At 42.8% G+C, this 13134-nt stretch overlaps 1 protein-coding gene across 3 annotated transcripts in view; it reads right to left on the reverse strand.

Moving 5' to 3' along the window:
* Nucleotides 1-13033, reverse strand: part of HPSE2 (heparanase 2 (inactive)) — a 695104-nt gene extending 682071 nt beyond the window's left edge. For all 3 annotated transcript variants that reach the window (XM_044665757.1, XM_044665756.1, XM_044665755.1), the window contains exons 1-2: nucleotides 12543-13033; nucleotides 9084-9241 (exon numbers count right to left, since the gene is read on the reverse strand). In XM_044665757.1, the coding sequence (XP_044521692.1) occupies nucleotides 9084-9241; nucleotides 12543-12802 (418 nt within the window). In that variant the 5' untranslated portion in view covers nucleotides 12803-13033. The remainder of the gene's footprint in view (nucleotides 1-9083; nucleotides 9242-12542) is intronic.
* Between the last annotated feature and the right edge of the window lie 101 nt (nucleotides 13034-13134).

The following is a 13134-nucleotide window of genomic DNA, read 5'->3' on the forward strand; positions in this document are numbered from 1 at the left end:
ATCCGGTGGGACTAGGGGCCACCAGGTGGTCTAAGGTAGTCTAAGGGGGACAACTGGTCCAGGTCAGAAAGCGAGCAGGTGAAAGATCCTATGTCAGATCTGTAGGAAAGGATTGGGACAGTAAGTAGTCCTTGTTCTTCAAGGCTGAGTGAGTGAGGGAGGCTCAATCTTTATTTTTTCCTTCCTTTTTCAACTGTTATCTTCTGTCTTCATGTCAATTCTAAGACAGAAAAGTGGCCAGAGCTAGTCATTTGGGGTTGACTGGATGACTTGCCCAGGGTCACACAGCTAGGAAATGGAGGCTCAGTCTTTTTTCTTTAAAACTCTTACTTTTCATCTTAGAATAAATACTGTATATTGGTTCCACAGCAGAAGGATAGTAAGGGCTAGACAATAGGGATAAGTGATCTCACAATTTTGAACTTGGAACCTCCTCTCTCTAAGTCTGACTCTCTACCCACTGCGCCACCCCAATGCCCCTGAGACTCAGTCTTTAAAAAAAAAATCACCCAGATACTAAGTAGTAGGACCAGGATTCAGACTCAGATCTTTAGACTACAGAGCCAGGGTTCTTTCCTCTATACCAGTGATTCCCAAAGTGGGCACCACCGCCCCCTGGTGGTGCTGCAGCGATCCATGAAGGTGGTGATGGCCATAGATGCATTTATCTTTCCTATTAATTGCTATTAAAATTTAAAAAAAATTAATTTCCAGGGGCACTAAGTAATATTTTTTTCTGGAAAGGGAGCAGTAGGCCAAAAAAGTTTGGGAACCACTGCTCTATACCATACCAGGTTCTACCATCCTTGGCTCAAGGACTACATCAGCCACTTGGGTCATAGGCTAATCCAGTATTTAGTGAGTGTTCTCTTCCCACATCATCTTAGAAGAAAGGGTCCACTAGTGAGGGTACAGGCTTGCAGGTTCCTCACTGGAGTCATGAAGTTATGGAAAAGTTCTAGGTACAGATAATAGCAACATGGCATGATGATTCTACCCTATAATCCAGGGTCTAAGCCCAAATGTGGCTTCATCTAGATACGTTTGTCTTCTAAGAGCACATCTATGTTCTATCAATGTGCAGAAGCCACTGAAGCTTTCTCAGCCTGTTTGCCCTTCTCTAAAGTTAGGATAATAATAGTTGCCATGTCCCAGGGTGGTTGTGAGGATCAAATGAGATAATTTCTGTAAAGCAGACATATAAATGCTAGTGATTTTTAGTGCTATTTTGACCGTATTATCTGAGTTTCAATACCCGCCACAGCCCAGTATCACTATCGATCCAACACTGTCTGCTCAGTCATCCCTAAAACATGCCTCAATTGTGCTGCTTGGGCCTGGCTAGTACCATTCCTCCAACCCTGGGATGCTCTTCCTCTAACCCTCTACCCAGTCCAAATCCGAATGCCCTTCAAGGCGCAGCTTGGGCTCCCCTTCCCTCATGAAGTCTTCCCTGATGGTTCGGGCCAATGCGAATCTCTTCCCTCCCTCCAATTAACATCTGCTCCACATATTTTAGGTATTTGATTTATAGCCATTTTAGCACTTTATTACTGTAGTCTTAGTACTGTTCCCTAATAGTTTCATGTGGGTTGGTCTTGTCTCCCCACCATGATGACCAGCCCCTTGAGGAGTCTGAATAGATGATTTCTTTTAGAGAGCACTAGGGTAGGGGACAGTTAGATAATACAATGGATATAGTGCCAGGCTTAAAGTCAGGAGGACCTAGTTTCAAATCTGGCACTAGACATGCCCTAGCTGTTTGACCCTGGGCAAGTCACTTAACCTTAATCACTTCTGTCTTAGAATTGATACTAAAGACAGAAGATGAGGGTTTAAAGAAAGAACAGAAAACAGACAGAAAGAAAGAGAGAAAGCGTGCTGGATTGGGGAATCAATAAGACGTGGGCTCAAATACCACTAACTAATACTTACTGGTTTTATGAATATGGGCATTTTACCTAACCTCTGTTTCAGCTAGGTAACTCAGTGAATAGAGCACCAGGCCTGAAATCAAAAAGATTTGAGTTCAAATTTTACCTCAGACACTTACTAGATAGGTGACCTGATTTAACCCTGTTTGCCTCGGTTTTCTCATCTGTAAAATGAGCTGGAGAAGGAAATGGCAAACCATTTCAGAATCTCTGCCAAGAAAAATCCAAACAGCATCACAAAGAGTCAAATCCAACTGAACAACAAGGTGCCAGGCACTGTACCTAAGAAGGAATTTCCCCAATATGAGAATTTGTTTTGCTTGGCCATACATGTTTGTATATACTAACATAGGCTTTGTTTTTCTTGCCTTCTTGATTGGGGAATGGGGAGGGTCAAAATAAAAGAATGTATATCTGAAAATAAGGCAATTTAAAAAAAGGAAATTGAATCTCAGTTTCTTCATCTGCAAAATGGGGATAATGAGTCATAACCTTCCCAAGTTTATTGTAACACTAAAAATGATGAAGCATGCAAGTATTTTGTGAGCCTCCAACTGCCCCATATGTGTAAGCTATTGTTTCTAAAATCTTGTATCTCCCCAGGATCCTGATCAGGACAGGATACAAGTTGGGCACACAGAAATGACTTGTTGAATTAGATTTAATTTCAAGGAACATTTATGTGAAATATAGTTTTTGCTGCAAGATAACAAGAGTTCAAGTTTACAAATAGATAAATATTTACTTGGGCATTCAGAACACATCTTATTATGTAATGTTTGACAATCAAGGAATCTGGAGGAGAATAACAACCACCTCACTTACATTTAGCCAGGAAAGTCTGTCCGTAGATTGGGATTCTAGATCTTTGGGGAAGAAGGAATGTTTCATGGAAAGAGAGGGAAGGAACAGTTTTGCTTGACTATGCATATTTGTTTTAAAAAAGGTTTGTTTGGATTTTTTTTTCTCTCAGTGGCTGGAAGGGAGAGGGGCAAAAAATAAATGCTTGTTAATTTTTTAAAAAGAGAGGAAAGGCATCTGAAACTTGGGGAAATAGCACAAAGTCACGAGATTCAAAAAATAGACAGATTGCTTAGGGTTTGGCAGGCAGAGCCAAAGCAGGCCATGGAGATAGGTGGGGAAAACACAAAATCCACACGAGGTCAATGGAAGGGAGATGTGATATCGGTTCTCATGCACAGAAGGAGCCCATGTCACCTTAGACTTTAGAGGACATTGATGACATGTTCAAAATAACGAGAAACAAAAATACAGTCTATCAAAGAGTTACATACAAGACCACTGCTTATGCCAGTGGCAGCAACATTGTAAACTCGGTCTACAATGATGGGCTGCAAATTCTGCCAGGCTGGTCAACCCTGCCGGAAAGGCTTCAAGACAGAGGGCAAAAGGGGGAAGGTAGGTGGCTCTGTGGATTGAGAGCTAGGCTTAGAGATGGGAGGTCCCGGATTCAAATATGATTTCGGATACTTGGCAGCTCACTTAACTCCCACTGCCTGGAACCAATATAGTATTGCTTCTAAGACAGAAGATAAGGGTTAAATTTTTTTAAAAAGACAAATGACAAAGCAAGAGATTCTCTCTGTTTTCTGAGGCTTGTCACCAGCAGACAAAGACAAAATACAAAATGACTATTTTCTGCTTTAGCAGAAAATCAAAAATCAAAAATGGGAACAAAGGCTGCTTAGAAAGTGTTGGCTCCAAACATAATATCCTATGGATTAGGACCCTTTTGGAATTAAAATGATAGATGGGGAAGAGTGCTGGATTTGGAACCAAAGAGCCCAACTTTAGTTTTCAATTATGCTACTTAATCAGTTGGGTGCCCTTGGACAAGTCATTTAACTAACCTCTTGGGTTTTAGTTTCCACCTGGGTAAAACAAGGTAATTAGATACTAGAGGTGTCTAATCTAGAAACAACCTACTCTAAGCTCTAGCTCTGATTTTAAGTGAGCATGAGTAAGGCTCATACAAGGGGCAGTAAGCTGACCAGTGTGGCTGGAATAGAGGATTTATGGAGAGAAGTAGTGGGGGGATGAGATGGAAAAAATAGACTCCTGGCAGAGTGTGCAAAGTCTTAAAGGATAAAGTGAGGACTCTGAACTTCCAGTAGAATGTAAGCTCCATGGGGACAGGAATTGTTTTGGTTTTGTTCTTGTACCTCTAGGGTGGTGCCTTACATTCAGTAGGTGCTCAATAAACGATTGCTTAATTGCTATTCAATCAGTAGAAATAAGTCATTGAAGGCTTTTGAGCAGAGGAATAACACTTGGAAAGGTAAATGAATTTGAAGGAATGTTTACATTATAACTGAAGATTTTACTAGGAAAAAGAAAAGCAGAAATAAGCTGGAGGAGATACTCTTCAGAAAGGATAGAGGAAACTTTTTAAAAAATCAATCCTAGGTTTTGTCATTGGGCACAAGTTCAAACACAGCATCATATTTTACAAGAAAGGTAAGTTGATCAAAAGAAGCTATTAGGAGGAAAGAAAAGTTCTAAATTCTAAATTGTATTACATTCATCTTTACTGTATTTGCATTTCTTTCAAAACCAGTTCCTCATTTGTAAAATGAAGAGATTGGGATATCTTACCTATATCCAAAGCCTAGTTCTACTTTTTTTTTAACCCTTATTTTTTGCCTTAGAATCTATACTAAGTATTGGTTTCAAGGCAGAAGAGCCATAAGGGTTAAGCAACTGGGGTTAAGTGACTTGCCCAGGCTCACCCAGCCAGGAAGTATCTGAGGCCAGATTTGAACCTAAGACCTCCTGTCTCCAGGCTAGCTCTCTATCCACTGAGCCACCTACCTACCCCACATACAGTCTACATCCAAATTCTAAGATCAGAGGGTTCTCCATCTTTTACTAACAGCCTTTCCTTACCCATTAATGTAAGTGCTTTCCCTCAACTGGTTCTCTGCCATTCATCCTAGCTCTATCTTGTTTGCATGTTGTCTTCCTCTTTACAGACTGTGAGATGCTTGTGAATTTTGGCTGTCTTTTGCTTTTCTTTGTAGCCCCAGCACTTAGCACTGTGCCTGGCATATCATAGGCACTTAAATACATTCTTGCTGATGGACAAGATGTGATATCACCAAAGGCCTAACTAGGGAACTTTCCAAAAGGAATATGTCCATAACGAGAGTTGATTAAAGTTGTATGTGAGGCAGGTGTCATAATGCACTCATAAATTATTTGGAAAACTGAAGCTACAGGGCATATAACTTGCCTTTATTAATGATGTATGTCATGGAAAACAAATAATACTAAGGAATTAAACAGGGACAGAAATATAAATGAAGTCACCAGATAAATCCATCATCAAGGGGATTTAATAGCACACATAATGGGCCTCATCTGCATTACAGCAGTTCTGTCCTCCTATCTTCTCCTGGTTATTACCCTCTCTAAGTTCTTATTGTCTCGTCAATCAATGCTCCAAACCTCTTTTTTCCCTTTGTAAAATTCTTTCTCACATTATATCTCGCTCACAGCTCAAACAGGGAGAGGAAAAGAGGGGAAGTGGCATTTTACTGAAAGAGAGCAAAATGAAAAACTTTTAAATGTATACATGTTAAATATCATCTGGCCTTTACAAAAATGTCATGTTATAGATACACCTTCTGACTTCAATTTATCCTGGTGATCTAGTTGAGCTTGAAGTAAACATAGCCCTTCTAGGAAGCAGAATGTGGAATAGTAGGCTCAAAATTAACCCCTCTGAGCCTCAATTTTTCTCATCTAAAAAATGGAGACATCATTTGTACCACTCAACTGGAAGAATTGTTGTGAGCATTAAAAGGAATTGTGTGTGTGTGTGTGTGTGTGTTTGCAAATCTTATAGTCTGTTATGCACAAATACTTTTTTCAGTGCCGTTCACACAGTAGATTCACCGCTCTGGTGATAAGAATAGTAATGGTAAAATGATAAGATGGAGCTCCCCTAGAGATTTATCCAATTTATAAAGGTCTTTGAGGAAAACTCATTAGCTCGAAATTAGTGATGTAACACATAGGCAACAAAAACAATTGATATGATTTAGGGATATGTATGCATCAAAGGGCAGAAATAAGGCAGTCTCTTTAACTCTTCTGGAACCTCAAATACTGATACAGTTCAGAGCATCTTATTACCAGAAAGACATAAATCACAAAAGAGTTTGGCTATGAGCAATAAACCCGATTAGTGTCTGCAAGGACTGACTTTAAAGAAAATTTTAAAAGCATTGGATCCGGTAGCTTGAATAAAAAACAGGTAGGGGAGAGCATTATTTTAAAAGCTGCCCAGTAAAAGACACTGTGACAACAGATGGCAGGACAGGAATCCAGAAAAGAAAAAGATTAGGTAGCTGATGGGCAGCTAGAAAAAAGGAGAACTGAACCTCAAGAAAAAAATTCTGGCAATAACCTTGAGGACAGGAGAACTGTCTTTCCCAGGAGGAGTGGTAAAAATCACATTCCTGGTGATACTTAATACCAGACTGGACAAAACAAGAGAGAGGATCACAGATGGAATGCTATGCCAACACTAGCCCCTGAAGAGGTGGGTGGACTGAAGATGACCTCTCAGATCTTTTCCATCTCTGATTTTTTTGATTCTATGAAGTTTTATGGGCCACGGCCTTCTGCCAATTTCCTCTCTCCCCAGGGTGCCCACTTTCTCCTTTTACAAAGGAGGCAAATTGCATCCTTCATTTTAAAGAGATCTCATTGTTCTCAATGAATCAGTAATTCTATCCTGGGTAGAAGTTTGACAGAAGAAAGCCAATTCCTAAACTTATATTTGTCTTTTTTTTTTTTTTCATTTTCACCCCACCCCACTCCACCCTGGGATTCCTGGGGCTTTTACAAGTCTTACCATAAACAATGAGGAAAGCATGTTTAATGGAAAATGAACATGAAAGAGTTATTTAATCAGCAAAATCACTAATATTCATCCCATCTCTAGTCTCACGTCACAATGCTGACAATAACAGCATGAACCAATAGGCTCCGGGTCATAAAGCTGTGTCAAATCTCCCCTGGGTTGTTATTATATTGTAATTTATTTTTTTCCCTTGTACAGTGTACGACAGAGAAATCTTCTTGCAGAATCCCTTCTTTTCTCCCATGAATATAACATTTACCAGACGGAATGAATGCCCTCCCATATACAATTAAAGCTAAAAATAAATGTAATGCATGTGAGAAGGCCTTCAGTCAGTTTGAAAGCCTTGTTCAATATCAGAGAATCCATATTGGAGAAAAACAGCAAAATCTAGTAGAAAGAAAAAATGATTTGGAGACAGATAGGTCGACCTGTCTTGGGATCCCAGTTCCTAGAAACCAAGCCATGGCCCATTGCCTGGAGAGTGGCTAAACACAATGGGGCATCCACACGTAAAGGTGCTAAAAGGAACATAGACCGTGAAGAACCCAGAAAGGCACAGGATGGCTTATACAAAGTGATGCAAAGTGAACATGAAGAACCAAGAAATCAGTATAAACAATTTTTACTACAGCAATGTAATTGGAAAGAATGGCAGTAAAACAACTGAAACTGAATATTTTGAAATGATAATGACTAAGCTTGGTCGCAAAGAAGAGATTAGAAAAGGCACCTCCCCACCTTCCCTCAGCTCTTTGGCAGAAATGGAAGTCTACAGAATAGGACTACTGAATTTAGATAACTGTCAGCCTTGGAGGATATGTTCTTCAGTTTTGCTGAACTCATCCTCTTCTTTTTTTTTTTAATTCTTTTTTTAATAAGAGGCAGTTTTATGGAATAAAAACAAAGCACAGCAATAAAAAGCTATTTTTTTTAATGAACCTTAATTCTGCTATTTACTACCTGTGTGGAATTAGGCAACTCAGTTCTCTTTGGCCTCTTCATCTGGGAAATGCTGAGACTGGCCCAGATGGCTTCTAAGGTTCCTTCCAGCTCTATTATCTCTGATTGTGATGATCCCAAAGACATGCTTTCTAGTCTTGACAACTACTGAAAGGGTTCCTTCACGAATTCTATTCAGACTTCTGAGGCTAAGCCTATACCAACACAAGTTTCTCTCTACCTACTCTGGACATTTAGATACCCCTTAGGTGTAATTAAAGACTGAAACATCTTTTCTAAAGTCTCTTATTCAGTGCACACATTAGAAAACCAGAAGGAAAAAAAGAAAAGAAAAATCCAGGCACTTCCTTCTCAGAATTTTCTAAACAATGAGCATTAAAAAAAAAAAAAAAAAAGACAGCCTGGGGGGTGGGGTGGGGAGCTCTCTGGATGCCTGCCTTTTAGTTCCTTAAAGAGAAAAATTGTCCTTTAGCCCTAAAAAAGTTAAACAGAAGGGTCAACCAATTAGAGAGCATCATCTGGGGTCTTCTCCGTCCCACAAACCAAATCAACTTGAGCCCAAAGCGGTTGGCTTATGGATCATAGATTTTGGAACTGATGAGTCTATATGGGTTAGCCTAACCCTCTACTAACATGAAAAGTTGTGAAGTAGTGTTACTAGAAATGTAGTCTACGTTAAATAATACTATTTCAGTTCTTTAACTAGCAGAAAGGAAGCTTTTTAAACCCAGAAGCGTTTTAAGAGAAATCTCGAGACCTGAACTGAGTGGCTGCTGGAGAAGAGATAGACATTACAGATAAGCCTACAGAGTGCAAAGAAATCATCAAAAGAAAAATTAAATTCCTTTCTTCTAAGGCCCCCCCGGATCTGACACTAGAACCAGATCTTTATAGTCCTGCAAGATGTACACGTTAAAGAGGAACTTTCTTGCTCCTTGTTCCTCTCCAAAAAGGATGACCTGGCGGCATTATCCAATGCACTTTAAAAGTACCTTGAATCTACTCCAAGGTATTGGAGGCCCGACAACACCCCCTCCCTCCAAGGCTTCACCAGAGTAGAGCCGGGGGCCAGTGCTCGGTTCGGAGGGAGAAATATCAGAAGGGCTATTTATTGCCTCATAAAAAATCACGCAAAAGTCTCCAAAGACAAGGGGCCTTTCTTGCAAGAGGCCAGGAGCTTTCTAAAGATTTTGAAAAAGGTCCCTGGGCCTGTCTAGCAGGCTTTCTCCTCCTTTTCCCGCTGCACCAGCGCCCGCTCCCTCGCACCCTGGATGAAGGTGAATCGAGTTTCTCACCATCCTCGTAGTTCTTGAGATAATAATCGGGGCCAGGACCCCCGCGGCTTTTTGCTGGGTTCCTTAAGTTTTGAAACTGGAGGAAATCGGTCCTCTTGCCCCCGAAACGCAGGAAGGCAGGCGACAGTCCCCGGGCCAGGGTCACCAGCCTTTTGGAGCTGCGAAGAGAAGAGAGACAGGGAAGAGGAATAAGAAAACTGATGCGTAAAAAAAGAAGCCTAGAACGCCAGGAGCTGAGAGCTTTGTGCCCTTCAGCCCGGGTACCATTGGAAGACGTCGGGAGCGGAGGCCGGGAACCACGCGGGGTGGGAATTCCGCGCGCTCCTGCTCCCCACGCGGCGCTGGGCTCCGGCTGCTTCGCTTCCTCCTTCCTGCAAGTCAGTCCCGCGTAACTTTGTCGGGACTTTGGCCAGACAGAGCGGGGCCGTCCAACATTATCTGCGCTAACGCTGCTGGGCTCCCAGCGTTGCCAGTTCCCTTGGGGCTGTGACCTCAACTCCCAGGTATAGCGGAGGCTCCTTTTCAAACGGGAATCTAAAATTACCAGTGGGATGCAGTGCTTGTCTTTTATTTTTTGTTAAAAGGAGAAACTTCGACTACTCTGACGGACCAGAGGGGCAGCAGCGCCCAAGTACCCGAAGACTCCTCTCTGCTGCGGCCAAGCGCGCTTTCCTGTGGAGGCTTCCGAATGCCCCGCTTCCGACTGCAGGATTCCGGCGCTCTGATTCTGCTTCCCGATCTCCCTATGAGGCTTTAGCAACAGGTAAACCTGCTCGCTGCCTTTCAGCTCAGCCTTGCTGTTTGGACATTTTCCCAAGCCCACAATTCAGGTGGCCCCCCGATTTTTTTAAAGTTGAATTTCCTCCTCCAGTGCCTTTTAACCCCATCCACCCCGCTATCCTCGGGGCAGAGAGATTGCTGGGGCAGATCCCAGAACTACTTGCCTTCTGGAGGAAAAAAAAAGCATGCAATGCTTTTACCCTGGGAACATGCAATTTCTGCAGCTGCTGAAACCCAGTCTGCTCTACGGAAAGGAGACCTTGGGGTAGGTCTCTGCTTCATTTCCCTTCTTCATCCTCCACATTTGGGAGTTTTTAACAAACTTTTGGGAGTTTTTTACAAACATTTGGGAGTTTTTTACAAGAGTGAAGCTCACATAGGTACGAGTGCAGTAAATTAAACCTAGAAATTTGGAACTTTTCTCCTTGGAGAAACGTAAGCAGCCAGTTTTGCAATTGCAGCACTTAAAGGCGAATGGAACTTTGGATGCATGTTTGCAGGGGAGCCCCAGTAAGTAAGCAACCAAAATAATTAGTCGAATAACTTGTATTTCTTTACAGCCGGTTGGTATTATCCTGGCTGTAGATAGGAGAGAATTTGAGGGAGGGAGAAGCAGTAGAGAATAAGAGAAAATGACGCCTAAGTTTTCAGTTCTGGATTTAATTTTTTTTAACACTTTCCTGACTTAGAACCAGGGAGTCTAACTCCACCTGGAAACTCCAGGGAGACATAGAAAGAGAATGAGGTTGGAGACTAAAGGGACAAAATTAGAAAGTGCGGCAGAATCAACGAAGTCCCCTCTGGAGGTCACGGTTAATAAATGGAAGAGATTCTGAGCTGAAAAGTTACTCGCTGAGCTAAAGAAGCCACTGAAAAGTGGCATTAGGGCGGGCATAGAAGGAACTCCAAATCCCACAATTATATTTCTGCACCTGAGCGAGCAAGCTGTGAAAAGAACGTCATGCTATTATGTGGCATCTTTCCCTAATGCACACACAGCCATTGAAAACTCGCAAATAAACTCCGGGCATCTTTCCATAAAAGCGACCGTTATAAAGTCATTTCTGCAGCCAACATGGGAAGCATAACATGGCTGTAGAGTTGGTTTTGTTTTGATTTTTTTTCTGAAACTATATATAGACAAGCCAGTGCATGCTGTCCATCACGAACATGTCATGTTTATTTCAAGAAACGCGCGCCTATTGCCATGCACACATTCGCACTGCGTAGAGAGACACGCATTCGCATGGATACTCCTTGGCCACGCGAGCACGCTTTCTAAAAGAAAGAACAGGCAGCCCTGCGCTGTTTTCCCTCACCCGGGCAGCGGAGACATTGACAAGGATCGAGACGGCTCCGCAGCTGTCTGGGAACGTCCTCCCGCCCGGGACGTTTCATTCCACGTGGAAGCAGCACTCCACGTGTCTCAGTCCCCTGAAGCTCCCCGGAGGTCCGGTGGATTCTCCCTCAGAGGTAGGAGGGCCGGTCCTTGGGGCGGGGAGGAAAAGGTGCATTTTCCCCTGGGTGAAGTTACTCAGGAAAGAAGTGCATCGGACCACGGCCTCAGGAAAGGAAGAGCGGGACTGGGCAATACCACTCCCTCTTTCTCTGCTGCAGACTTGGGGCTTTATTGGGGCTTATCCATAGCTGAGGCTCAGTGTAGGAAGGAATTTTTTTAACCCAACATTTAGTTTCAACTTTGTGGAGGCTTTATTTTTTACACCACATCTCCTCGTTCCTAATGCGGATGGATCGAGGTTGCAATAGGGACAGAGTTTACAAAAGAGAGAGAGAGAGAGAATGCAAAGCAAATTACTTGGCAGAGCTGGGAGAGCAATTGGGCAAACTTTGGTCCATAGCCCCTCTCGCTAATCTGCCTGCGACTCATTCAAATTTAGAAACATCTCCGAAGTATCTCAGGGCTACTTCAAACTTCCCTTATATACTCTAAGATTGGGGCGAGGATTTTTTTTTTTAATCTTTCAAGAAAAGCTAAACTATGCACAGTTACCGCAAGAGACTTGAAAAGGAGGGATTGAGGGGGGAGGGCATTCCATATATAAGAAGCTGTTTGCCAGCCCTGAGGGCTGGAGGAGACAGCGAAAGATACTTGGTTTAAATAATAATAATAATAATAATAATAAATCGGGTTTTGTTCGCCAATCAGTTTCTGCTCTCCAGCTGGGAGTGGAAGAAAATTAGAGAAACGATCTTTCCGTGGAAAATTCCACTTTCGTGCGATCCATGCACAGTGTACACACAGGCGCGCGGGTCCACACACAGACACTCACACCCCTTCCTCTCAGGTCTTTGTTGCCAGAGACGTTTCTTCAGTTTGCAACTAGCCCCCTCGTCTTGTTTCTTTTCAAAAGCAGACTGGGAGGGCTAATTGTTGTGGATATATGTAAGCACAACATTTTTTCAGTCATAACTGATAAGTTTCTGAAATGCTTTTCTGCATTGCAAACATGTGCATCTTAATAGAAAACATTGCTTTTCTCAATCACAAGTTACGGCCCCAGAGCAGGATATCCAGAAGAAAAGCCTCCTTCTATCTTTGCTTTGAGAGAGATCTGCTTTTTTTTTTTTTTTCCTTTCCGCCCTTGTAAGGGGGGATGGGAGTGGGTGGGGGTTGTTTAAAAAAAAAAAAAGTATGATACATCGAAGCCCCTGCCTTACCTTAAGAAATCCAGCCAGCCATCATGAATGATGGAAGGGTCCAGCTGTAGAGAGAGGAAGTTTTCATTGACTGTCCTGACAGGGCTCTTGGTGCTCACATCGAGAAGAATCAGGGTCTTTTCCTTCACACCTTGAGACTTGCCTACAGGAAAAGTTCTCCTGTCTCCAGCTTGGGAGGAAAGAGAAAGATGAAGCATCAGAGCAAGCCACAGTGCCATCGGGCTTAGGAGCGCAGGGGGGCAGGAGCTGGTATAGGGCATGGCGTGGAGAGAAGGCACCGAACTCCCTAATTAAATCCCTCTGATTTGAGCCCCTTCTTTCTACAGGGTCTTGCTGGTGACTAATTGTCCTTATCTAAAGTGTGTGTCTGTCTGCCTCCCCCCCCCCCCCTTTTTTTTCTCTTCCTTTTTTTTTTTCAGTGTTTTGGTGCTGGTGAAGCGAACTCACGCCCCTGGCCAGCCTTTTCAGCGACTGGTGCCAAGAGTCCTCGTTCACCAGCGCCGCCCCTTTAAGAGATTTAGACTGACTGCAGACATTTTGTAACTTTTTAAAGGTAAGGGAGGTGGGGGGGGGAGGCGGGAAGTGGGGGAGC

Source organism: Gracilinanus agilis, chromosome 2 (assembly GCF_016433145.1).
Source record: "Gracilinanus agilis isolate LMUSP501 chromosome 2, AgileGrace, whole genome shotgun sequence".
Lineage (NCBI taxonomy): Eukaryota > Metazoa > Chordata > Mammalia > Didelphimorphia > Didelphidae > Gracilinanus > Gracilinanus agilis.